The following is a 27,836-nucleotide window of genomic DNA, read 5'->3' on the forward strand; positions in this document are numbered from 1 at the left end:
TCACCTACATGTAGACACAGGTTAGCTTTTTACATAGATAAGATCTCTGTATAAGGAAAACTTAAAAGACAAGACGTGCCTCCTCCTGCCCTCTGGGGATGCCCTACTTTGTAATGGAGTAGCTTTTAATAAACTCTCTTCTCACTGCGCTCTGCTAGTAGCCTTGAATTCCTTCTTGCATGAGATCTCAGAACCCTCTCTTGAGCTCTTTTTCGACAACTTGGAAAAGGCATTGTGAATAGATAATTATAGTACAAATTGGTGAGTGACTGCTACAACAAAGAGGTGGAATTATGAATACTTGAGAAAAAAAGATGATTAATCTGAGGTCTCAAAGCATGGGTAGTTGAGGAAAGCTGGGCGGGACTTTCTCTTGCATTGAGAATGGCACTTCAGACACAAATCTAGCCTGGTGTGCCAAACTAGGCTAACAGTGAAAACTCAAAAGCTTAAGAAAGAGATCAGATGTGCTTGTTTGTTTCAAGATAACTAGATCTTTGTGTGGGGAGAAAAATAAAAAGTCACACATTCCTAAATTCCTTACATACATTTTCTGGGCTTGGATTCAGACTCTGCTAGTCACTAGCTGTGACCACTTGCCTGTGAATGAGTTTTCTTGTCTGTAAAATGGGGCTAAAAAAATAGTATCTTAGCTGGGTGTGGTGGCTCACGCCTGTAATCCTGTCATCTCAGGAGGCCGAGGCGGGCGGATTGCCTCAGCTCAGGAGTTGGAGACCAGCCTGGCCAACACAGTGAAACCCTGTCTCTACTAAAATACAAAAATTAGCCGGGTGTAGCAGCCTGCGCCTGTAGTCCCAGCTACTCGGGAGGCTGAGGCAGGAGAATCGCTTGATCCCGGGAGGCGGAGGTTGCAGTGAGTGGAGATCAGGCCACTGCACTCCAGCCTGGGTGAAAGAGCAAGACTCCATCTCCAAAAAAAAAAAAAAAAAAAAGTAGTGTCTCCCTAAAAGTGTTGTCAGGAAGCCAAAACGAGCTAATAGGTGAAAAGTATTTAGAACGCTACCCGTACTATATGTGTGATCTCTTGTACGAAAGTATTTCTCATGTACCTACTTGATAGCATTATGGCTTTCTGCCAGTAAGCAGCTGATTTTGTCTCACATTTCATTGCTTTCGCTTCAGGTCTCAATGACAGATTTCTGTTTTTGAATAAATGAACCATGGCAAGATTCAAAAATATTTAAGCAATGCTTGTATAACATTTAATTCAGTTGAGAAGATATAGGCATTCAGAGTATGCTCTGCGGTAGGTATTACAAGTTCTTTTTGCCCCAAATTCAGAAGTGGATCTTGAACTGCCTAAAGGATTGAGACCTTTAGACAGGTCTCAGGTAAGAATGACTTTGTGAAGATAAAAACATATGAAGAAAGTTGCTTTCCAGAGATTAAAAAATTATCTACTTAATAAGAAAAATTCCTTTTATGATAATCTTGAGTACAGAGTAAGCAGGTAACAACCATCCTGGTGATAACTGTATTCCCATCTGTAAGAGTCAGTTGGCCGGGCTTGGTGGTTCATGACTGGAATCCTAGCACTTTGGAAGGCTCAGGTGGGCGGATCACTTGACGTCAGCAGTTTGAGACCAGCCTCGCCAACATGGCGAAACACTGTCTCTACTAAAAATACAAAAATTAGCCGGCATGGTGGCACGCACTTCTAGTCCCAGTTACCCTGGAGGCTAAGGCTGGAGAATCGCTTGAAGCTAGGAGGCAGAGGTTGCAGTGAGCTGAGATTGCACCACTGCACTCCAGCCTGGGCCACAGAGCGAGACTCTGTCACAAAAATAAAATAAAATTTAAAAATAATAAAAGAGTCAGCTGCTCCTCTATTGTTTTAACAAAACAGAACTCACAGATACCAATAAGCAGTTTATTGAAGAATTCTCTTCAGGAAATGATTTCCCATACATTGAACTGATTCTCTTTTCTTGAGTCCTTTTAAATTTGATGTCAGTTCAGACAGCCAAACTTACTGGTAACAGTGAGGAATATTGTAGAGGAAAGAATAAAAGTCTTGGAAAGCAAGGCAGTTATTGATAATTATGCATATTGGAGAACCACAAGATTTGGAGACCAGGACTTTGACTTTTGGTTTCATTTAACCTCTTTTTCATTTTCCTTATTTTAAAAATCAAAGTTGTTTTGAGGGTCAAATGAACGCCTGTGCGGGTGTTTTAATAAATAATTATTTTATTAGCAGATAAAACATAATATCGGGGGTGAAAAGTTATGAGAGGTGCCATGTTTTTTTAAACCCTGCCAAGTATCTGATGTAGAATTGCAAAGGATGTTAGACTTCATGAAGAAATTGCCTTCTCCTCACAGAGGCAGAGTGACTTGTAACATCTCTAAAAGGTCACAAGCTGGTTAGCGGTAGCCGGAATCTAGGTCTCCTAACTCTAGTTGCCTAGTCTTGCCTTTATACGCCAGTGTCGTTCATCATTCATTAAATACATGTTATGGAAGATAAATTAAGGGCAGAGCATTGTGCTAGGTGCTGTGGGTGATCTTATCAGACACAGATCCTTCCCTTAGGGAATCTAGAGATTAAAAAGTATGAATAAACAGTTATGTGACTTGGTGAAGGTCAATGGCGATTTGGTGGAAGAGGTGACAATGCAGCCACACTCCAAAAGGCAGAAGGGATTTACACCTATTATCATAGGGGTTAAAGAAGGCAGTCCAGAGTTAAGAAACAGGATGAGCAAAGACACTGAGGTCTTAAGCCTCAATAAATTTTAGGTAAGTTTCATCGTAGTATAATAAGGGCTGTCTCACTCCGAGACTTTTGCACACTTTTGCTCCCTCGGACTGCTTGTCCTGGACACCGTGTAACCTCCCCCTGGGCGCCTCACCAGACTCCTCCAGACCGAGGGAAGGACCACCTCTTGTTTCCATGGCTCCCTCTCTAACCACCCCCTTCTCAGGACACCTATGACACCTATGACTATTTGACTTCTTTGCCTCCGAGCCCCCACCCCCACGTTTCTGGTCTTGAGAGAACAGGGGCTAGGCGCATCCGTGTATCTCTAGCCTGAACACCTGGAGCGTCCTCTCCTTTTCTTCTTAAGGCAAACGCCTACTCATTCTTCCAGCTTCAGCTGGAATGTCCGGCTCTCCACGCACTCATGGCCCTCCCTTCCTCCCTCTCCACATACACAGGGCAGGGAAGCTGTGTCTGATTCCTCTTTCGGACTCCGGGGACTGACACATCATAAGCGCTCAATAAATGCTAGCGGAATGAATGGAAACGTTCCGACCTGAGGCAGCGGATCACCCCAGGCTTCTCAAGGCGAGCACACCTCAGTTCAGGGAGGGTGCAGAAGCTGGGGCTGCTGCGATGAACCAACCCCGACCCCGACGCCGATCCGGGCCCGGGAGCGCCTCCTAGGCGATCCCTGGCCCCACCCACGCCGAAGCCGGCCCGCGCCCATCCCCACGCCCCAACCCACACCACGCAACATCGCCCTAGCGCCTTTCGGGGCGTCGCCGCGCAGGTTGCGCCGAATCCGATTGGCCAAACGCGGCATAGCGCCATCTCGGCTTACCGCGCGGTGCGCGCCCTCATTGGCCGGCGGCGGCAGGAGCAGGGGTGGGGGGCGGGGCCAGCACGCGGGGCGCGCGGGACGGGCGGACTCGCGCCTGAGCCCCGCCCCCGGTCCCTGGTCTGGGCCGAGCCCGCCCAGGAGGCTGAGACGCGTGGGGCCTGGGGTGGAGCGGGGGCGCGCGACGGTTACTCTGGTTACTGGGGCCGCGCCGCGCTGGGGAGAGCCGCCGCCCACGAGGGATGCTGGTGAGGCCGTCGGGAGCGGCCGCCGCCGCCGTCTGAGGGAGGTACTCTGGAAACCGTCTTTCATCGGTGGGGAAGTGCAGTCGCGGTGGGCGGGTCTGGGGGCCAGCTAAGCGGGAGGCCTGTAAGTCGCGAGGTCGGGGCTGCACTGCCCTGAAGCCGTACTCTTGAGTCCGAGGCCATCTTTTGTTGGAGAAGGCGTCGGCGTCGGCGCAGGCGTTTTCCCGAGGTTGAGCTGTACAGTGTCTCCGTCCGCGGAAAAAGAAGCCTCTGAGCCCGCGCCGGCCCGCAGCCCCCGTGCCTTCCGGCCGCTGCTCGCCATCGCTGTCGCCAGAGGCGAGGCCACGTTTCCCCCAGTGCCGAGGTGTTTTTGTGACCCTCGCTCCACTCCCATTCCCTTCTGAAAGGGCACCTGCTGTTGGTGAGAAAAGAAATTATAGCACGAAGAGCCAGTATCAGAAGAGTATCCATCACCCGCAGCAACCGCTCAGGGAACACCATCAAAAAAGAAAAAAAGGGAATATCTGGATTGCTTGGGCGAGGAGGAGCGAGTCTGCTCGGGAGCTGTTGCAGCAGGCGATTTTTAAATACTGCTTTCTACGTCCTATACAACTTGGCTTCACATACTTTTACACTAACTTTATATGATTTTTAAAAACTGGTCTAATCGGACTTCTCGTCCTGGGACACTGTTTACTGGAGTCTGGCCGGCTCCCCGTGCTCCTCTTGGTACCTCATTTTGGGGAGAACCTTAAACCCACCCGAGCAGAGAATCTCCGCCTTGACCGGTGCCACCAAAGAAGCCTTGGAACCATGTGGACTTTTCTGGGCATTGCCACTTTCACCTATTTTTATAAGAAGTTCGGGGACTTCATCACTTTGGCCAACAGGGAGGTCCTGTTGTGCGTGCTGGTGTTCCTCTCGCTGGGCCTGGTGCTCTCCTACCGCTGTCGCCACCGAAACGGGGGTCTCCTCGGGCGCCAGCAGAGTGGCTCCCAGTTCGCCCTCTTCTCGGATATTCTCTCAGGCCTGCCTTTCATTGGCTTCTTCTGGGCCAAGGCCCCCCCTGAATCAGAAAATAAGGAGCAGCTCGAGGCCAGGAGGGTAGGTTGATTTCAAAGCGGGCAGATGAATGAGTGTCTTATTTAGGAGTAGGATTGGGTTCACTCAAATATAAGTTTTATTTGAATTGCAAAAGGCGGCAGGTTAGATGCGTGTATACATTCTCATGTATTTTTTATTTTAAACTCTTTGCTGTGCCTTGGTTACATCTTTGACCTTCTTAAGAATGAGTGAAAACATTTTCATTTAGCATTGGTTGAGCCTCAGATGGAGGTTGGATATTTGATTATGAAAGATGGAACGAAATGTTAGAATTTCATTTTGAAGGAGAAGAACAACCACTTTCCATGATGAAAAAGTTTTAAAAAAATTCTTGGGTAAGGATTGGATTTGTGCCTGAGGAAGAAAGAAACTTGCTGCGGGTAAGTCCACTGCTTGTAAGAAGTGACAGCTGACTGGGGAAAGTGACAGAACAGTTTGAAAAGCAGGCAGGAGAATGCTCAACATTTTCAGGCATTGGGCTCAAAGTCCTCCTCCCCCGAGTATTGGAGCATTGAGTAAATGCTTGTAGTAATGTCCTAACATAAAGGCCAGGTCTTCAAATAAGGGTGTAGTTGGGATTCCTGCAAAGGGAGCAGAGGCGTCCACTGGGAGAAGACGAGGAGGAAGAGTTTAGGCCAGATCATTTAGGGCATGTTGGCAATGAGTGTATGGGCTTTCTCCCAAGAGTTCTCCCAAGAGCACTGGAGGATTTTAAGTATGGGAGTAACTTTATTTGGTGTTTACTTTTTAAAAAATTTTTGTTTTTTGGGACAAAGTCTCGCTCTGTCGCCCGGGCTGGAATGCAGTGGCGTGATCTCGGCTCACTGCAACCTCCGCCTCCCTGGTTCAAGCGATTCTCGTGCCTCAGCCTCCCAAGTAGCTGGGATTACAGGTGCACGCCACCACTCCTGGCTAATTTTTTTTTTTTTTTTTGTATTTTTGTGGAGACAGGATTTCACCATGTTGGCCAGGCTGGTCTCGGACTCCTGACCTTAAGTGATCCGCCTGCCTCAGCCTCCCAAAGTGCTGAGATTACAGACGTGAGCCACCGCGCCCGGCCTGACTTTTACCTTTTAAAAAGAACATTGCAGTTGCTGTATGGAGAATGGATTGTAGGCGTACAAGAATGGAAGCAGGGCTATCAGGCAAGAGACTATAGCAGTAAACCCACACTTGCTTTTTAAATTTTTGCGCCACCATTTCTGGATGTGAGATCTTTGGCAAATTGCTTAATTTCTGTGAGAATCTGTTACCTCTTCCATTAGACGGGAATGGTAACCACCCTTGCTGGTAGTTAATACCTAGTCTAAAACCGCCTGATAATAGTAGCTGTTAATATTAGCCTAGAGGTAATACACATCTCTTACGATGAGCCTTATGAGTAGCGCTGAGTTCAGTGACATGGTGCGTGGGTTTGAGGAATGGGAAAGGAGGGAGACAGAATCCTTAATGTTTAATTTGAACTCTTTCGTATTGTGGTCTGAAATAATTTCCCTTAAAGTCACTGGGCTCTAGTTCAGGTGGCTGGAATGCTGTTCCTGTTTTCATGCTGTGTAGAGAAATTTTGGAGTAGGAAAATTGGGTTACCAGCAATCAATATTGGTTCCATTTTGTGAACGCTCCAGGCTTTCTCTTTATTTTTTTGTGAACCAGGGAATTGTTAGATTGTCATCTATTGAATACTAAGTTCCCATTAGTGCTTACTCTACTGATCAGGCTCTGCAAGGCCTGTTTTCCTCCAGAGCTCTCCTTTCAGGGTGTGTGTGTGTGTGTGTGTGTGTATAAAACAGGAAAAACTTAATGAAGACGCACATTTTTGGTTAAGATGACAAAAGGGGCTTGTCCTGCCCCCTACAGTAATTTAAATATAGTCAGTTCTGGCCATTAAGACATACTAATGGGAAGAGTGGAATATTGAGATCTTCTTATAGTAAAGGACAGAAAAGTATTTTTCTAAGAGAAATTAAAAAAAAAAATAGACAAATTCCCAGTCCACTATAGAGGTAAAAGAATGCTGGGTGGATAAGAGAAATTAAAAAAAAAAATAGACAAATTCCCAGTCCACTATAGAGGTAAAAGAATGCTGGGTGGATATTAGAATCACAGAGTAAAGTTCTAAAGGATTTTAGGCTTCGTCTTCCTTTTTGCTTGATTTTTTTTAAAAAACCCCTTCAAATGGCATTTAGTCTTACCTTAATCATTAAAGTCAGAGAACTCAAGGAAGGTGGTTCCTTGCAATTCTGTATCTGAAATGTATTCAAATGTGTGAATCCACCTACCAAGAAGAAATACTACAAAATTGAATTGTTCATTTTAAAAAGCCAGTGTGCACTATTGTTCTTAGTGGTCATGAATCTCTCAAAACAAGACTTTGCATCTTTTTATGATCAAAGTTAAAGTTTTGCTGTCAGTTCAGCCAGTGATAGGTTTAATGTTTTTCCTTGTTCGTTTTTTGGGGACCAACTGTTTGACTAGGATCTCTTAGAGTATCAGGATGGGGAAAAAGGAGGGATAAATTAAATATGTGCTTATATGTCAAGGACCAAAATTGTAAACAAGTCAAATCTAAGGGTCGGTATGAGTTATTTGTTCTCTTGTAGTTTTGTTTATTTAGATAATCTTCAGTTAATAGATCGGTAGGCAGGATTTGACAATCCTTTTGTCATATAAAAGTGATATTAAATTAAGATAGATTTTTGGAATGAAAATCCAGAAAGAGAAAATAAAGATGAATAATGAAAATATCTAAGGCCGCGCGCGGTGGCTCACACCTGTAATCCCAGCACTTTGGGAGGCTGAGGCAGGCGGATCACCTGAGGTCGGGAGTTCAAGACCAGCCTGACCAACATGGAGAAACCCAGTCTCTACTAAAAATACAAAATTAGCCAGGCAGGGTTGCACATGCCTATAATCCCAGCTACTCGGGAGGCTGAGGCGGGAGAATCGCTTGAATCCAGGAGGCGGAGGTTGTAGTGATCCGAGATTGCACCATTGCACTCCAGCCTGGGCAACAAGAGCGAAACTCCATCTCAAACAAACAAACAAACAAACAAAAAAAAAAACAAAAGAAAACGTCTAAAAGGTGCTGAATAGTTTGTAACATGAAGTCAAATCAGAAGTTGTAAGTGATCTGCATCTTGTCGATTCCCAGGATATATTTGAAGAATTTAGTTATTAATGATACAGTTTGCCTTATAATAAGTCTTTGAAGCCCCTTATGAACATTTATTATATTCGGCCCAGTGTAGATTTCTAAATATGTCTGTATAACATTTTCCAAATATCACGTTTAGAAAACAATACGTATTTAATTTTATTGGGATAATATGACACACTTTTATTTAACAAATATTTTGATATCATTGATTTTTATATATTATCTAGATTTTAAAATGTAACAATTTGTTTGGTTTGATAATATTTAGTATCTAGCTTTAGCCTAGGATGCAAAAGTCCAGTGTGTCCACATAGCAGTAGCATGATTTGAATCTAACAAATTTGGATACATAGTTTACCTTTTTTTTTTTTTTTTTTAAACAGCGCAGAAAAGGAACCAATATTTCAGAAACAAGCTTAATAGGAGCAGCTGCCTGTACATCAACATCTTCTCAGAATGACCCGGAAGTTATCATCGTGGGAGCTGGCGTGCTTGGCTCTGCTTTGGCAGCCGTGCTTTCCAGAGATGGAAGAAAGGTGACAGTCATCGAGAGAGACTTAAAAGAGCCTGACAGAATAGTTGGAGAATTCCTGCAGCCGGGTGGTTATCATGTTCTCAAAGACCTTGGTCTTGGAGGTAGGTTCATATTGATTTTCAGGAGAGTTACGTGGTATAAACAAGCACTCTTCATTTAGACCATCCTATGACCAGTAAGGAGATATTCCATTTTATTTTCATTTATAAAATTTTCTATACTCATTTACCAACAAATTTGCATGAAAATGAGAGCAAAGGATAAAATAAGCATTTAATAGTATGATTAGATGTGAATTAGACTTAATGAGATATAATAAAATGGCCAAAAGATTGTAATGGTCAAAATTAAGGACTGGAAAATCCCAGAATGAGGGCATTAAATTTTGTGAAAGGCGAAGGGAACTGTCATTTATAGAGGGTATGTTGTATACTTGTTACAGTGTTATTACGTAGAATCTTTTATTTAAGCACCATTCATCCCTTCAACCAGTGCTTTTTAAGCACTGACTATTCATTTAGGAAATATTTATGCACTGTCTACTTTGTGTGGGGATGGGGTGGTGGGGTGGGGTGGGGTGGGGAAGGTGGGAGAGAGACAAAGAAGCAAGCCCTCCCCTGTCTTTTTTTCCCAAGGGCACTAATCCTATCATGAGAGTCTACCCTCATGACCTAATCACCTCCTAAAGGCTCCATCTCCAAATATCATCACATTGGGGATTAGAGTTTTAGCTTAGGAATTTTGGGAGGACACAGACATCCAGTCAATACCATATTTGAACATTTTATGTCACTAATATATATACTAGAGTCCACTTTTTCACTTGACAGAAACATATTTCCAATACTGTTAACCATTCTTTATCATTATCATTTTAAGCCCAAACAGTTGTTTTTCAGTTGACTTCATAATGTACTTCACTTTTCAAACTTAGATGAATGTTTAGGTTATTTTCAGTTATCCTTTTTTAGGTAACACTATAGTGAACCTATTCTTGCATGTAACTTTAAAGATTATTAAATATTATATCTTTAGGATGAATTTCTTACATGGATTTCCAAGAGTAAGATTATTACATTGAAGGATGCTAATTTCTTCATGGTTCTTGATAATTATTGTTATATTTTCTAAAATATAATATTAGTTCATAGTATCACCAGTAATATATGAATTTATCAGTTTTATCATAATTTCATCAGTGATTTTGATGGTGTCCTATTTCAATTTTTACTTAATTTTTTTTTATCATTTGAACATTTTTTCTGATTTGTTCTGTTTCTATATTGCTTTATATGAATCATCCATACATGTTTTTGTCCATTACTATTGGCATCATAATATTTTTCCAGTGGTTTTTAATGAGTAAATTTTATTATATATACACGTATTAGTCTTTTGTTCTATTTCATATGTCTTTCCCAAAGTATTGTTTTAGTTTTTATTTTTAAAATTTTTTAACTTTCTGATTTTCGGTTGGCACTTTAAAAATGTTATATTTTCTATTGAAAGTTTTTTATTTTTCAACTGCTTTTGCTGCTTTAGATTTAAGAAAGCAATTTTTACATGATTCTGATGAATTCAGTGTTTTGTTTGCTGCCATTTACATTATTTGATGTACTAAAAAGTTCTTTGTGGTTTGTCCTGAGTCAATTTTGATGGATAGTATGTAATCATCAACAGCTGGGGGATAACTCTACCCTTTCCATTTGGTTTGGAAAATCTACTTTTTCATATATTCAGTCATTATATATAAATTGGGGGTTTTTTTTGAGTTTCCATACCTGGTTTTATTTTCTTTTTATTTCCTTTTGGTGACAAATCTACATATTCATACATTGAAAGAAGTGTTAAGAAGTACTGAATGTGTTCCTATATCTTTATGGCAGAACAGGTTTACTCAGGAGAGGATTATGGTTTATTTCGTGTTGCATTTTCTTTCTGAAGTGAAGTGGAATTACAGACCTGAAATAGTTATGTTGTTATCTTTAAATGATATTACAGATTTGCTAAGACTCTCATTGACTTCCAGAAGCATCACGGTTTCTAAAATAGTTACATTAGTTTTGTTCAGTTCTCCAGATTTGAAGGCAGAGACTCATTTTTGATGTGTGTGTGTACTCTTTGGTTCTTAGTTTAACGCTGCGTGTGTTAACAGAATTGATTGTTTTGAACTCGATTGCTTTGCAGATACAGTGGAAGGTCTTGATGCCCAGATTGTAAATGGTTACATGATTCATGATCAGGAAAGCAAATCAGAGGTTCAGATTCCTTACCCCCTGTCAGAAAACAATCAAGTGCAGAGTGGAAGAGCTTTCCATCATGGAAGATTCATCATGAGTCTCCGGAAAGCAGCTATGGCAGAGCCCAAGTAAGACCACAGTTTCAAATATATAACTACTAAAGAATCAATACATTTAAATTTGACCTTTGTACAAATAAGATTTTATAAATTTTAATGAATTTTTGGGGCATAGTCTAGAACATATGTATATTAAAATAAACAGAAGAGTATTAGATATTCAGTGCTTTTGTTAAGAATATCATATAGAGAATTTTCCTTTGACATGGAACTATGAAGAGTTCTCCTTTGACTAAATGAAAATTACATAATTTTTATGTGATTGGAATTTAGAGGATATATTTGTAACTAAGGCATAAGTCCATTTGTGCACATTTTGGAGTTTGGGTTTGTGGTTATGATACTTTCTATTAGAAGTTAGGATACAAAACTGCAAGGAGAAATCCCTGTTTCATTCTCACTAAAGACCCAGTCTGTTAGGACTGGCTTCTTCTCTTGTTTATTAACTTACATTTACCAGTAACCTTTAAAACACTAATTGAAGAAGTTTTAAGCGTGAGAACCCTCATGAGACTGACACAGACTAAAGTATTGACAAAGCAAGTGAAGAAGTAAGTGGACTTATCCTTCGGACTAAAAAGACTTGATATCCATGGAAGAAGAGTATGTTCACTGTATGAAAATGGAAAAATCGGCCAGGCGCGGTGGCTCATGCCTGTAATCCCAGCACTTTGGGAGGCTGAGGTGGGCAGATCACGAGGTCAGGAGTTCGAGACCAGCCTGGCCAATATGGTGAAATCCCGTCTCTACTAAAAATAAAAAAATATTAGCCAGGCATGGTAGCACGCACCTGCAGTCCCAGCTACTTGGGAGGCTGAGGCAGGAGAATTGCTTGAACCCAGGAGGTGGAGGTTGCAGTGAGCCAAGATAGCGCCACTGCACTCCAGCCTGGGTGACAGAGCGAGACTCCGTCTCAAAAAAAGAAAATGGAAAAATACTCCCAAATATAAAGATTATAAAAATTACCTGTGATCTTTCTGACTAGAAATAATTACTCTTTTTTTTTTTTTGAGACTGAGTCTCGCTCTGTCACCTGGGCTGGAGTGCAGTGTTGCAATCTCGGCTCACTGCAACCTCTGCCACCCGAGTTCAAGCAATTCTCCTGCCTCAGCCTCCCGAGTAGCTGGGATTACAGGCACATGCCACCATGCCTGGCAAATTTTTGTATTTTTAGTAGAGACGGGGTTTCACCATGTTGGCCAGGATGGCCTTGATCTCCTGACCTTGTGATCCGCCCACCTTGGCCTCCCAAAGTGCTGGGATTACAGGTGTGAGCCACCACGCCCGGCCAGAAATAATTACTCTTAACAGTTTGCAGGATGCATTCCAATTCTTGTTTGCCCATCTGTGTATGAACGTATGAGGGTATGTAAAGTTTCTCTGCCTATATTTTATTTTTTAACAAATTAAGATAAAAATCCAATGTTACTTTTTAAGATATTTTTAAAATCATTACATTAGTAATATGTATTAAATGTTGATAAATTAGAAAATAAAAACCACACATTGGACACGTGTTTGCACAGACATGCGTGTCCAGTTTATATGGATAAACTGGAGATAAGGAATTTATGTTTAATTTAAATTGCTGAAATGTGCTGCTTTAGAAATGTATTTTTTTTTTTATTTTTTAGTGCAAAGTTTATTGAAGGTGTTGTGTTACAGTTATTAGAGGAAGATGATGTTGTGATGGGAGTTCAGTACAAGGATAAAGAGACTGGAGATATCAAGGTGAGAATACCAAATGTCACCTCTTCCTAAGAGATGTTGTTTTTCCTGCTTTTTCACTTACCTCTTTAAAAAAGTAGGCTTACCAGTTTACATGTTGAGTATCTCTTATCTGAAATGCTAGGGATCAGAAGTGTTTCAGATTTTTTATTTTTTTCAGATGTTTGCATTATACTTACCAGTTGAGCACCACTAATCCGAAAATCTGAAATTTGAAATGATCTAATGAGTATTTTTTTTGTCACATTGCTGCTCAAGAAGTTTTGGATTTCAGATTTTTGGATTAGAGATACTCAGCCTGTGTTATTTATCAAATGGACTGAGTTCTTTCTAAGCCCTATGCAACAGGATGGGTTTCAGATTGCAACACATTGTTCTTTAGAGGACCTCAGAATGCTATGCAAAAAGCTTTTTAAACAGAACTAATATGAATAGTTTTTGAAACTGAGTAATATACCTCAGCAGAGAAGCAGAGGGGAACTAGCAGGGGAAAGAAGGCAAGATTCAACATAAAAGAAATGATTCAGACAAAATGAGCAATTTAACTCAGGCAACAGTAAGAGACTCTTTTTAAAAACAATTTATCCTTTTATTTTATTTTGTTTTATTTTTTGAGACGGAGTTTCACTCTTGTTGCCCAGGCTAGAGTGCAATGGCGCGATCTCGGCTCACTGCAACCTCCACCTCCTGGGTTCAAGCGATTCTCCTGCCTCAGCCTCCTGAGTAGCTGGGATTACAGGCATGCTTCACTGCATCTGGCTAATTTTGTATTTTTAGTAGAGACGGGGTTTCTCCATGGTGGTCAGGCTGCTCTTGGACTTCCAACCTCAGGTGATCTGCCCACCTCAGCATCCCAAAGTGCTGGGATTACAGGCGTGAGCCACCGCACGCAGCCAATTTTTCCTTTTTTTTAAAAAAATTTATCGTAGTTAAAAAACATGTAATTCTGGACTGCTCCCCATAGGGTTACCACCTGTTAGAAATTGTACTCTAATGAAGGTGACTGGAGTGTTTTCTCTGCTCATGTTGTAGTATTATAAATACATGTAGTCATTTGTACAAAAATTCTTCTGAGCCCTAGCTGCTGACTAAAAGCACTATATGAAGTTAGAAAATTTTAGAATGAAAGAATCTGGCTAGTCCCTGGAATTTGTAATGAGATTCACTGCTCTGTGTTACATGCCTGCCTTGTAGTTGTTTCCCCCATTGTCTGTCAAAGTGGAGAGTAATCCCAGATGGTTTGCATGGGAGGGCTACAAAGGGAGATTATCCTCAGGGACTCAGAGGAAGTGTCTAAACAAACACTGCTCATGCGTTATCTGAAGCCCACATAACAGTTTCTTCAATAGTATTATCTTCAACTACTCTCTATAATGCTATCTGATAATATATCTAAATCTCTTCACGCACATTTTTTAAGAATGGCTTTTTTTACTGTGTGTTTCTGACTACTAAACTGAGTAGTCTTCATTTCTGTTATAGGAACTCCATGCTCCATTGACTGTTGTTGCAGATGGGCTTTTCTCCAAGTTCAGGAAAAGCCTGGTCTCCAATAAAGTTTCTGTATCATCTCATTTTGTTGGCTTTCTTATGAAGGTACTGTAAGAGTGTGTTATTGTAATTTCAATAAAAGAAACTTGAAATTTGAAAATTATTAAAACATTTCTTTTTATTTTTTTAGAATGCACCACAGTTTAAAGCAAATCATGCTGAACTTATTTTAGCTAACCCGAGTCCAGTTCTCATCTACCAGATTTCATCCAGTGAAACTCGAGTACTTGTTGACGTTAGAGGAGAAATGCCAAGGAATTTAAGAGAATACATGGTTGAAAAAATTTACCCACAAATACCTGGTAAGAAATAGCATCTTCAGTTCTTACAAAAGCTTTGTCTAAAATAGGCCAGAGATAAGGATGGCAGGTGAAACATTCATCCAGTCAACCAGATATTCTGGAACTGAACTATTTAAACTAGCACATAAAAAAAGCAAAACAAACTCCCAAACTAAAAAAAAGAGTTTCGGGCCGGGCACAGTGGCTCATGCCTGTAATCCCAGCACTTTGGGAGGCTGAGGTGGGCAGATCACCTGAGGTTGGGAGTTCAAGACCAGCCTGACCAGGATGGAGAAACCCTGTCTCTACTAAAAATACAAAATTAGCCGGGTGTGGTGGCGCATGCCTGTAATCCCAGCTACTCAGGAGGCTGAGGCAGAAGAATCGCTTGAACCCGGGAGGCAGAGGTTGCGGTGAGCCGAGATCGCACCATTGCACTCCAGCCTGGGCAACAAGAGCGAAACTCCATCTCAAAAAAAAAAAAGTTTTGATATGTTTTTGTCACATAATAGCATAGTTTTTAGAATAATTGTTTTTATTGGCATATATGGTATTTTTAAAGGTAGTCTCTGGACAGGAATCTGTCTCTGAATTCTTTAAATATCTCTTATACCTAAATATTTTTGTGCTTGGTTTTTGTAGTAATGATAGCTACCATTTCTTGAATGCTTACTATAAAGTGTTTAGCAAACATAATTTCATTTAATCTATGTAACCACTCTGTGAGGTAGGCATTATCATTATTCTCATTTTACAGATGGGAGAACTAAGGTTCAGAGAGATTAGTTAGCTCCTCCAAGTATAAACTATTAGTAATGGCAGAACCAGGGTTGATACCAGGTCTGTCTGGCTCATATGTGCCTGTTTGAACAGACATACCCTGTCCGCAGAATGTGAGAATTGTAAGGGATCTTCAGGATCATGTTAGTTTTGAGTTGAATATAAAGGCTTCATGAGATTTAGATAGATTTGTAAAAACATTAATAAAAATTACTTTTTCACAAATTTAAAGTTTTCATGGTACAGTTTTTAGGATCTTTTTTTGAGAATGGGATGATACAGGAAAGAAAGGTAAAAAAAATTTAAGAATTTTGATAAAATTGAAGGGAAACCCTGATTGTCAATTATGATATGATTAGAGTAATAGGAAACTATTTTTGGTATGAGTACATTTTGTTTAAATATTCTGTTTTTTTCAAGTTATTTTTTAAACTAGGGGAAACCACTTTAGTAACAAATTATTAACAGAAATGAAGTGAAATGAAGTGGGCAAACTTAGATTTTAAATAATGACATTTTCAACGTGTACATGGAAACATTTCAATAAATTTTCATTTAGTTAAGCCACTTTTGAAGCTGTCAGATGGGGAAATTATGAATATTTATGAAAAGGGTCATCCATTACCTGATATTTTTAGCATTTATTTTTCTTTTATTGTAAATATGGTGGTTTTTCTTTTTTTTTCTTTTTTCCAATCCAGAGGTTAATTGGAGTAGAGTGCCCTGAAATTATGGAGAGAAACCATTGGTAGGTTTATATTAATATTAGTTAGATTACCAAGATTCTACTCCTTAATATGAATGGAATAATTTTTAACAGAGGCTTCTTCTGCTTCTCTATTCCCAGATCACACTGGGAATTGTATGACAGTTCATTTTCTATATAAGTAGCACAGAAATTTAAAGCTTGCTTGGAAGTATCTCAGAGATGAGCTGATCCAACCATTTCATTTTTATAGATGAAGAAATTGAAGCTCAGAGGTAGGGCTGGCCTCAAATTCTTTTTCTAGTGTACATACCCTCCTGCTGTTTGTGAATTGGTAGTGTATTTCATCTGATTATTACAAGAATATATTGATTATAATACATTAAATATTAAATATGACAGTAGTCTGTTAACATTTGGAAGAAAGGTAGGTGGTTTTCTCCCTGTTTCATTTCATCTGAATTTGCCTCATTGCTTTTTCATTCAGTTGTATGTATGTTTATATTAATGTTCTTAGATTCCTTAGTCATTCCTTAGCATTAATAGCTAAGTGCTTAATGAATAATTTTATTAATGAAATAATTAGTTCTTGATTTATCACAAGGGATATATGTAACAACCATAACAGATGTATAGCAGGCATTTGTTTATACTTGATAAGAAAATATGTGATACTTTGAAATTGAAGTGTTGTAAACCATTTCTTTGGGTGGGTGGGATTTATTGCAGATCACCTGAAAGAACCATTCTTAGAAGCCACTGACAATTCTCATCTGAGGTCCATGCCAGCAAGCTTCCTTCCTCCTTCATCAGTGAAGAAACGAGGTATTATTTTTTGGGCTTATTTTATAAAGGAATCAGTATTCCAAATGACAAATATATGATTAAATTTATACCGTTACGAATAACATCTGGGACAGATAGTTTGTTACTGTGGATTAGTGCATTATTAATACCAAAATTAGTTTTATGATCTATTTAGTTATTAACATTGAGTGTATAGAAGTACTGTGCTAGTCAGGGAAACAACAGGTAAAAAACTGACCTTGACCTAGAGAAGGCAATTTTCTACTTAGGAATGTAGACAGATAATTTTACAACACTGTTGATAAATTTTGTAATAAAACCCACAGATTCAGTGTCAAGGAGTGTCCAGAGCAGGGAGGAAAGCTTGTGAAATGGGAGGGGTAGTTAGGGAGGATGTTGTTCAGGAAACAGTGGAAACAAAGGACCTTGGACCTGGACGATGAGTGGGAGTTCATGAGGTGGACAGTAAGATGAGGAACTTCTAGGTAGATGGAATAACATTGCCAAGCGATGAGAAATGGTGGCACTTTCAAGGAACTCAAGCAGTTTCCTATGACAGGAGCATAGGGTGGGTGTCAGAGTGGTAGACAGACCATTAACATTTAATCTTACAGACAATGGAAAGCCATTTGAAGTGTTTTCTTGTTACTAACTGTATTGATACGTAATTCACAAATCAGTTTGCCCATTTAAAGTGTGCAGTACAATTATTTTTTTTTAGTATATTCACAGTGTGTGCATCACCACCACAATCAAATTTAGAACATTTTTATCTTGCCCAAAGAAACCCCGTACCCATTGGTATTCACTCCCCATTTCCTCCCAACACTCAGCCCTAGGCTACCCCTAATTTACTTTCTGTGTCTAGATTTGCCTATTTGGGATGTTTCCTAAAGGCATTGTATAGTAAAGCCCTTTGGAACTGGCTTTTCATTTAGCACAATGTTTTTGAGGTTCATTCATGTTGTAGCATGTTTCAGTTCTTCATTTGTTTTTATGGCCAAATAATCTTCCATTGTGTGGCTATATTACATTTTGTTTAGCCATTCATCAATTGATAGATATTTGGGTTGTTTCTACTTTTTGGTTATTACAAGCAATGCTGCTATGAACATCTGTGTGCGAGTTTTTGTGTGGACATATATTTTCATTTTTCTTGGGTATATACCCAAGAGTGGTATTGCTGGATTACATAGTAGTTCATGTTTAACTTTTTGAGGAGCTGCTAGACTTGTTTTCCAAAATAGCTGTCCCAGTTACATTCCTTTCAGCAGTGTGTGAGTTCTAATTTCTCCACATCCTTGTCAGTGAACACTTGTATTATCTTTGTATGCATAGCCATCCTAGTAGGTGTGAACTAGGCCTTTTATCATTGTGCTTTTGATTTGCATTTCTCTCGTAGATAATGATGTTGAACATCTTTTCATATGCATATAGGCCATTTGTTGTTTGGAGAAATGTATATTTAGACTTTGCGTATTTTTTAATTGGGCAGATTTAAAATTTATTGTTGACTTTCAAGAGTCCTTTATATATTTTAGATACAAGTCCCTTATTAGATACGTGATTTGCAAAATTTTTCTCATTCTGTGGGTTTTCTTTCCATTCTTCTTGATGGTTTCCATTGAAGTACAAATGGTTTAAATTTTCATGTTTATTTTTTCTTTTGTTGCTTGTGCTTTCGATGTCATATTTAGGAACGCCTTGTCCAATCTAAGGTCAAAAAGATTTACTCCTATATTTTCTTTTTCTTTTTCTTTTTCTTTTTTTTGAGATGGAGTTTCGCTGTTGTTGCCCAGACTGGAGTGCGATGGTGCGATCTCGGCTCACTGCAACCTCCGCCTCCCAGGTTCAAGCAATTCTCTTGCCTCAGCCTCCTGAGTAGCTGGGATTATAGGTGCTCGCCACTGTGCCCAGCTAATTTTTGTATTTTTAGTAGAGACGGGGTTTCACCATGTTGGCCAGGCTGGTTTCAAACTCCTGACCTCTGGTGATCCACCCACCTCAGCCTCCCAAAGTCCTGGGATTACAGGCACGAGCCACCATGCCTGGCCCGTTACTCCTATATTTTCTTCTAAGAGTTTTATAGTTCTACCTCTTAAATTTAGGTCTTTGATCCATTTTGAGTTAAATTTTGTGTCTGTTGAGAGGAAGGGGTCCAGCTTGATTTGTTTGTGTGTGGATATTCAGTTGTCCCAGTATCATTTGTTGAAAAGACTATTTGTTCCCCAGTGAATTTTCTTGCCATTGTGGTCAAAATTCCCTTGACTAAAAGGTAAGGGTTTCTTTCAACAATATTTTGTAATTTTCAGAGTATAAGTTTTGCATTTCTTTTGTTAAATTTATTCCTAAGTATTTTACCTTTTTTGATACTTTTGTAAATGGAATTTTCTTAAAGAGGCAGTGGCGTGATTAAACTTTTATTTCAGGAATATACTCTTGACATTTTTGTGGAGGATGGTTTGGAGGAAAGTCCAGTAAAACATATACTAAGATTAATTATTCTGTCAATGATGATAAAAGGCCAGAACTGGGATTGTAAAATGAAAGGTAATGAATAAATTTGGGTAATATCTAGGATGTAGAATGTACAAAATGTGATGATTTGGATATTGTAATAAGAGAGTGAAATCTCTTGACGTAAATTCCAGGTTTCTGGCTTAGATAGTTTTGCCGGCCATTTGCTGACATAGGAACAGTAAAAGGAGTTAACTGGGTTTTCTTTCTTTTTTCTTAGTTTGTCTTAAAGGTTTGCTGATTTTATCTTTTCAAAGAACCAACTTTTCCTTTTGTTATCTTTTGTATTTTTTTCATTTCATTTATTTTGGCTCTGATCTTTATTATTTTCTACTAATTTGGCGTTTGGTTTGCTCTTGCTTTTCTGGTTGAGATGCACTGTTAGGTTGTTTATTTGATGTTTTTCTGCTTTTTTGATGTAGGCACTTATTGCTAAAAACTTTCCCTTTAAGTACTGCTTTTGCTGTGTCTCACAGGTTTTATATATTGTCTTTGCATTTTTATTTCTATCAAGAAATTTTTATATTTACTTCTTAATTTCTTCATTGACCCACTGGTCATTCAAGAGCATATGGTTTAATTTCCATGTGTTTGTATAGTCTCCAAAGTTCCTCATAGTACTGATTTCTAGTTTTATTCCATTGTGGTCAGAGAAGATACTTGATGTGATTTCAGTTGTTTTTTGAATTTTTTTAAGCCTTGTTTTGTGGCCTACCCGTGATCTATCCTTGAGAATGATCCATTTGCTGAGGAGAAGAATGTGTATTCTGCAGTTGTTGGATGAAATGTTCTGTGAATATTTGTTAGGTCTGTTTAGCCTGTCGTCCAGTTGAAGTCTGATGTTTCTTTGTTGTTTATCTGTCTGGATGATCTATTCAGTGCTGAAGGTGGGGTGTTGAAGTCTTCAGCCATGATTGTATTGAGGTCTATCTCCTTAGCTCTAATAATATTTCCTTTATATATCTGAGTGCTCTGGTATTGGGTGCATATGTAATTGTTACATCCTCTTGCTGAATTGACCCCTTTATCATTATATAATGACCTTCTTTGCCTCTTTTTATAGTTTTTGTCTTGAAATCTATTTTACTGATGTAAATATCACTACTGCTCTTTTTTGGTTTCCATTTGCATGGAATATCTTTTTTCATCCCTTCATTTTCAGTCTCTGTGTGTACTTTATAGGTGAAGTATGTTTATTTTAGGCAACAGATCGTTGGTTCTTTTTTTAAATCCATTCAGCCACGTATGCCTTTTGAGTGGAGTTTAGTCCAGCTACATTGAATGTTATTATTGGTAAGTTCATACTATTGCCATTTTGTTTTTGTTTTCTGATTGTTTTGCCGTCTTTTCTTCCTTCCTGTTTCCTTTTTGTGAAGGTAATTTTCTCTGGTAGTATGTTTTAATTTCTTGCTTTTAATTTTTTTGCCTACCTCTTGTAGGCTTTTGATTTGAAATTACCATGAAACTTGCAGATCATATCTAATAACCCATTATTTTAAAATGATGACAACTGATTCCACAAACAAGCAGAGAAAACTAATAAAAACTCTGCACTTTAACTTTATCCTCCTTGCTTTTTAACTTTTGTGAGTTTTGTACCTTCATGTAATTGCTTACTGCTCGTTAATGTCCTTTTCTTTTAGATTGAAGAACTCACTTCGGCATTTCTTGTGGGAAAGTTTGGTGTTGATGAAGTCCCTCGGCTTTTGTTTGTCTGGGAAAGTCTTTATTTCTCCTTCATGTTTGAAGGATATTTTCACTGGATATACTATCGTAGGATAAAAATTCTTTTCCTTCAGCACTTTCAGTGTGTCTTGCCGCTCTCTCCTGGCCTGTAAGATTTCCACTAAGTCTGCTGCCAGACATACTAGAGCTCCATTGTTTGTTGTTTCCTTTCTCTTGTTGCTCTTAGGATCTTTTCTATATCCTTGACCTTTGGGAGTCTGATTATTAAATGGCTTGAACTAGTCTTGTTTGGATTAAATCAATCACCAATCCTTGCTTGGTGTTCTGTAGCCTTGTGCTTGAATATTGATATCTTTCTGTAGATTTGGGTAAGTTCTCTGTTATTCTTTCTTCGAATAAACTTTCTACCCTCATCTTTCTATCTCCTTTTAAAGGCCAAGAACTTAGATTTGCTCTTTTGAAGCTATTTTCTAGATCTTGTAGGTGTGCCTCATTCTTGATTATTCTTTTTTCTTTTGTCTCCTCTGTGTATTTTCAAATAGCCTGTTTTCAAGCTTACTAATTCTTTCTTCTGCTTGATCAGTTCTACTGTTGAGATTCTGCCATGTTCTTCAGTAAGTTAATTGAATTTTTTATCTCCAGAATTTCTGCTTGTTTCTTTTAAATTATTTCAGTTGTTTTGTTAAACTTATCTGATAGCATTCTGAGTTCCTTCTCTGTGTTGTCTTGAATTTTGTTGAGCTTCTCCAAAACAGCTATTTTGAATTCTCTGAAAGCTCACATCTCTGTTACTCTGGGATTGGTCACTGGTGCCTTATTTATTATTGTTAATTTAGTGAGTTCATGTTTTCCTGGATGGTTTTGATGACTGTGGATGTTCACCAATGTCTGGGCATTGATGAGTTAGGTATTGTGGTCTTCGGAGTCTGGGCTTGTTTGTACCTATCCTTCTTGGGAACGCTTTCGAAGTATTCAAAGGGAAGTGAGTGTTGTGATCTAAGTCTTTGTTCATAGCAGCCGTATCTGTATTAGGGGGCACCCCAAGCCCAGTAACATTGTGACCCTTGCAGACTTGTAGAGGTACCACCTTGGTGGTCTTGGGTAATATCTGGGAGAATTCCCTGGATTACCAGGAAAAGAATTCTTGGTTCTCTTCCCTTACTTTCCCCCAAACAAAGAGAGTCTGTCCTTCTGTGCTGAGCTGCCTGGAGCTAGGGGGGATGGGTGACACAAGTATGCCTTTGGCCACCACCACTGGGCGTGTGCCGAGTCAGACCTGAAGCCGGTACAGCACTGGGTATTGGTGAAAGGCTTGTGGGGATGACTGCCTGGTCACCGCTGATGTTCCCTCCAGACTCAAGAGCTCTACAGTCAGCACAAATCCAGCCAGGCTTGTGCCCTTCCCTTGAGGACAGTGAGCTCCTGGGGGCCCAGGACTGGTCCAGAAATGCTGTCTGGGAGCCAGGGCCTGGAGTTGGGAACCTTAGGAACCTACTTGGTGCTCTATTCTACTGCAGCTGAGCTGGCACCCAAACCTCAAGACATATTCCTTCCCACTCTTCCCTCTCCTTTCCTCAAGCAGAAGGAGCCTCTCCCCATGGCCACCAGTGCCCCAGGCCTGCAGTGAGTACTGCCTGGCTGCTGCTGGTGTTCACTCAAGGCTCCAGGGCTCTTCAGTCAGCTGGTGGTGAATGCCGCCAGACCTGGGTCTCTCTCTTCAGGACAATGGGCTCCCGTCTCACCCAGGATGGATCCAAAAATGCTGTCCAGGTGCCAAGACCTGGAATCAGGGACCCCAGGAACCCACTTGGTGCTCTGTCTCACTGGCCAAGCTGGTACCCAGGCTGACTTTTGGTTCTTATGAAGGTGCTTTCCTGTGTGGGAGGGGGATGATTGCCAGAGGACTTGCTTTGTATACCTGGATACCTGTAGATTCTTTTTATTTTCTTCATATTTTAAGGAGGCCTTATAAATGTATTGCCATTATTGGACTTGTCATTAGGTTTGTACATGAGCTTCATGAGGGCAGAGTCCACACTCTTGTTATTACTGTATCCCCAGTGCCTGGCCACTTATTAGGTACCCAATATTGATTCAAACAACTGTTGAATTTTTGCCTCAGCAAATTTTAATCATGATTTGTTTCCATGTATTTTCACATTTTTCTTATTATTAGCTTACATCAGTAATCTTTATACATTGAGTTGTCCTTTTCTCTTTGTTTTGTCTCAAGGGATGCGCTAAGATAAAATCTTCCTTACCTCTCTTCATAGGTGTTCTTCTTTTGGGAGATGCATATAATATGAGGCATCCACTTACTGGTGGAGGAATGACTGTTGCTTTTAAAGATATAAAACTATGGAGAAAACTGCTAAAGGGTATCCCTGACCTTTATGATGATGCAGCTATTTTCGAGGTAAGATCAATTATTTTGACAAAAATGTCTCAAAATGGATTTATTTCTGGGGGTTAAGAACAGTGGGGCTCTGATGGGGAGATCTGTACTAAGGAACCTGATGCTTTATAATAGCTCTTAGGCATCTTGCTTAGGCTTAAAGAACCTGACTTGCAATCTGTGAATCTTAGAGAATTTCTAAATTTGAATATTATGTAACACTTGATTGCTATGGGCCACTTAGCTCATAGTGGTTGTAAATTTAGCTTCAGTGTCATATAACCGATTGCTCTGAAGGTGATTTTTTTTTTTTTTTTGTAAATGATAAACATAAGGCAATATTACTTGCAGATAGTCCTTAGAAGGATAAGTATCAGTTTGAGGGAATTATAAACATCAGTTTGTGCTTTTTTATCCTTACCATATAATAAATGAGCTATTTCTTTCTTAGGCCAAAAAATCATTTTACTGGGCAAGAAAAACATCTCATTCCTTTGTCGTGAATATCCTTGCTCAGGCTCTTTATGAATTATTTTCTGCCACAGATGGTAAGTGTAGACACTTTTTAGTGAATATTACTCAATTGCAAATTTTTAGCACAGGAAAGGAATAAACAAGTTAGTGATTTGTCCAGAAGTAAAAATGTTACCTGAGTTTGCTAACTCCCAAGTTGGTGGTTTTTTAAAAATTCCATTTTGAGCAATAGTTGTAGTTTTAGTTTTAGTTTGGAAGGCAGTGGAATTTCCTTAGACAATATTAATAGCAATGCCTCAGTAACATATTCATTATTTTGAATTCCTCTGGTGCAGACTAGATCATGCTTGTCCCCACACACAAAAGATTGTGATGGAAGGTGTTTTTGGCCATGTATTAAAAGGCAATGTAGTCTTTTTCTTCCTAACATTAGTTTCAATTTCTTTTTAAAGTAGTATTTTATAAAATGAATACAAGCTGTTAATCTTGTCCCTGTTGAAAAGCACAAGTAACAGTGCATTCACCCTTTACTTATTTGGACTATTTTGGTGCTTTTGTTTCTGTTTCCATATTATAGAGAGGTCATGGTCAATGTATAGATTAGAGAAAACACAGCTTAGCAGAAGCAGTGTTAGAAGTGGAGGAAAATGATTCATGCCTGTAATGATTCATTACAGGTGAAATGATTCATGCCTGTAATCCCAGCACTTTAGGAGGCTAAGGCTGGAGGATCGCTTAAAGCCAGGAGTTTCACACCAACCTGGACAAGAAAGCAAGACCCCATCTCTACAAAAAATTAAAAAATTAGCAAGGCATGGTGGCGTGTGCCTGTAGTCCCAGCTATTTGGGAGGCAGAGGTGGGAGGATCACTTAGGGCCAGGGGTTTGAGGCTACAGTGAGCTATATACAGTGAGCTATATACAGTGAGCTAAATACAGTGAGCTGTATGAAGTGCCACTGTACTCAGCCTGGGCAACAGAGTGAGACTCCAGCTTCTAAAACAAACAAACAAAAAATTAAAAGAAATGGAGGAGAAAAGGCAACTGTGCCACCTCCTCACCACAGCAGTGTACACATCAGTTTAATAGTAGGTTAATGAAACTAGGCTTTTCAGTTTTCAAGAATAAATACTGACTCAAATGCCACTACTCTAGTATATTTGCTACATAGTTATTTGTATGATCTGACTGAGGCCCTAGTGATAAGTGCTGTCGTTATAATTACAAAAGATGATACAATAAAAGTGCTTTCTGTAGCTCCTATAACCATTAACTCTTCCTAAGGAGGAAAAACAAAAAATCCCACCAATCTCACTGGTTGTGATTTTTCCAAACAAATTTCTCTGCTAAATTGGCATAGAGGTTAAAATGGCTGGTTGGGCAAATGAAAGTAACTAAGTTTAGGGTTTTGGGCAAATAAAAAGAAAATAACTAAGTTTAGAGTTTTGGGCAAATAAAAAGAACTAAATTTAGAGTTTTCCTGAGCTCCCTTTTCTAAGCTTTTCTAACTTCTTGAGTTCTTAACATGATGAATTTAAATCTACCAACAAAACAACATTTTTTAAAAGTTACAAGATTGGAGGAGGAAAGACCTTTATTGGAGCAAAAGTTTACCTGTTGCATCCTTTACTTTTTAAAATCTGTTGTAAAGAAAAATCTGGGCATATCTGAACAGAACATTGATTCTAAATGGTTAAAAAGGTTATCAATTGATTACACTACATTGTGAGGGTTTTATGAGTTACTTCGAAAGGTATTAAAAACTTTATAGATATAAGAAATTATTATTTATCGCTACTCACAGCTCTTTTCACTTGATAATTTACTGCTTAGTTAGAGATACTGGTTGGACATCTTAGAGACTGGGAATTTGGTTTCTAGAATTGTGTTAAAAAGAGCTTCCAAAGTTTTGCATCACTTAATGAATTAACAGCAAAATCAAGGAAGTACCTTTTAAACAACTCTTCCAAGACCTAAATATTAGTAGTTATTTACTAACAGAAAAAAGTTTATTCATATTTTTATTACTCTCCATAATGCTGATTATGGAATTTAAAAATTGATGATTATGGAATTTAAAAATTGTTGAAATTCTAGGACTAGATATTGAAAAATTATCTGCAAGATGTAGCGTTTATTTCTCATTTTTTCTGATATATCATTAGTATCCTACATAAGTGTGTACACATATTTGATTATTTTACAATTTTATTTTAGATTCCCTGCATCAACTAAGAAAAGCCTGTTTTCTTTATTTCAAACTTGGTGGTGAATGTGTTGCGGGTCCTGTTGGGCTGCTTTCTGTGTAAGTTGTGATGGCACAGAGGATACAAATCTACCAGATTTTCTTATGACTGTTCAGTTGATGAATTACTGCAAATCTTTCTTCCTTACACATTTTGGTATTTTATTAACTATTAGTATCCCAATAAGAAGGTGGCCCAAAGAAATGAAGAAATGCAATATTTAGTACTGTTTTCTTTCTAGGGAACAGCAGTTAAAGGTGGTGGTAGAGGAAGCTATAACCCTTGATTAAAATAGAAGCTTGTTTTTTGCCTATGGATTTATCCATATGTTCTGGTCTGTGGGAGCCAGGAATAATTGAGAAATTTTAATTTAAGAATTAGTTTCATTGAAGTACAGGGACTTATACAACCCAGTATTAGTTTTGAGCATACAGACATATGTGGAACTATTCTTGGAAAGTCTACAAAGTGAAATCTATTGAGTTATTTCTCATTTGCAAAGTGATCCTTTGAGTCATTTCTTATTAATCTATAATCTGAATGTTAATATTGGTATTTTTAAAAGCCCTACATCCCAACAGACCAGGCCATCTAGGTATTTCAGCGTGGCGTCTCAGGATGAATAAACAAAACAGCTAAAAATATATGACTTTTGTAAACTAGAGTTATAGGAGTTACTAGCTTCTCTGAAAGGGACATATTCTAAGTATTTTTTCTTAAAAAAAAAAAAGGGGGGGGGGGTGTTGCCCCTGCCATCAAACTTAACATGCAGACATATTTGTAAAGTCCTCTAAAATGTAGAATGTTTGATGCAGAATTATGATGCTTGGGTAAAAAAAAAAAGTAGGATGTTTGTTGAGCTTCGTAGATTATATGTAATTGGAACCGTTGGAGTAAATTTTAGTTTCTGAGTCTTACCAATATGTATTTTTTTCTATTACAGATTGTCTCCTAACCCTCTAGTTTTAATCGGACACTTCTTTGCTGTTGCAATCTATGCCGTGTATTTTTGCTTTAAGTCAGAACCTTGGATTACAAAACCTCGAGCCCTTCTCAGTAGTGGTGCTGTATTGTACAAAGCGTGTTCTGTAATATTTCCTCTAATTTACTCAGAAATGAAGTATATGGTTCATTAAGCTTGAAGGGGAACCATTTGTGAATGAATATTTGGAACTTACCAAGTCCTAAGAGACTTTTGGAAGAGGATGTATATAGCATAGTACCACACCACTTATAAAGTGGAAACTCTTGGACCAAGATTTGGATTAATTTGTTTTTGAAGTTTTTTGTATATAAATATGTAAATACATGCTTTAATTTGCAATTTAAAATGAAGGGGTTAAATAAGTTAGACATTTAAAAGAAATGATTATTACCATAAATTAGTGCTAATACTGAGGAGAACTACAGTTTTTCTTTTGAATTTAGTATTTGAGATGAGTTGTTGGGACATGCAAATAAAATGAAGAATGAACTTTCGTGTCTTTTTGTTTCTTGTTGTGAGCTCGTTTACATAGCTTCATGATAATGAAAAAGAAAATCCAAGTGGGATGAAAAGTGCAGAGGGAAACCTGTTCTATTAAATAACCGGGGAAGTTGCCTTAATGTCTTGACCTTGATTTCTTCATCTATCCAGTGAAGCAATTTGATAAGGTTATTTTCTTTTAAAAAAATTACTTATTTATTTTAATTTTGGGGCT

At 38.9% G+C, this 27,836-nt stretch overlaps 1 protein-coding gene across 2 annotated transcripts; it reads left to right on the plus strand.

Annotated features, from left to right (window-relative positions):
• Positions 1–3,628: 3,628 nt before the first annotated feature.
• On the plus strand, positions 3,629–27,610 carry SQLE (squalene epoxidase). 2 transcript variants are annotated; one of them, XM_054499845.2, is made up of 11 exons: positions 3,629–4,915; positions 8,456–8,708; positions 10,795–10,975; positions 12,601–12,697; positions 14,177–14,290; positions 14,376–14,547; positions 16,742–16,837; positions 23,296–23,438; positions 23,869–23,965; positions 26,108–26,195; positions 27,080–27,610. In XM_054499845.2, the coding sequence occupies exons 1-11, from the start codon at positions 4,625–4,627 to the stop codon at positions 27,270–27,272; spliced, it is 1,725 nt and encodes a 574-aa protein (XP_054355820.1). In that variant the 5' UTR covers positions 3,629–4,624; the 3' UTR covers positions 27,273–27,610. The 2 variants fall into 2 exon arrangements, with proteins under 2 accessions (XP_054355820.1, XP_063525133.1); XM_063669063.1 differs by having other exon boundaries at positions 3,660–3,855.
• The last annotated feature ends 226 nt before the right edge of the window (positions 27,611–27,836 follow it).

Source organism: Pongo pygmaeus, chromosome 7 (genome assembly GCF_028885625.2).
Source record: "Pongo pygmaeus isolate AG05252 chromosome 7, NHGRI_mPonPyg2-v2.0_pri, whole genome shotgun sequence".
Lineage (NCBI taxonomy): Eukaryota > Metazoa > Chordata > Mammalia > Primates > Hominidae > Pongo > Pongo pygmaeus.

Coding starts and splice junctions, on each gene's coding strand:
- SQLE (XM_054499845.2), top strand. CDS start 4,625: ATGTGGACTTTTCTGGGCATTGCCACTTTCACCTATTTTTATAAGAAG. Junction 12,698..14,176: donor AAGAGACTGGAGATATCAAG/GTGAGAATACCA, acceptor TTTCTGTTATAG/GAACTCCATGCTCCATTGAC. Junction 16,838..23,295: donor TTCATCAGTGAAGAAACGAG/GTATTATTTTTT, acceptor CTCTCTTCATAG/GTGTTCTTCTTTTGGGAGAT.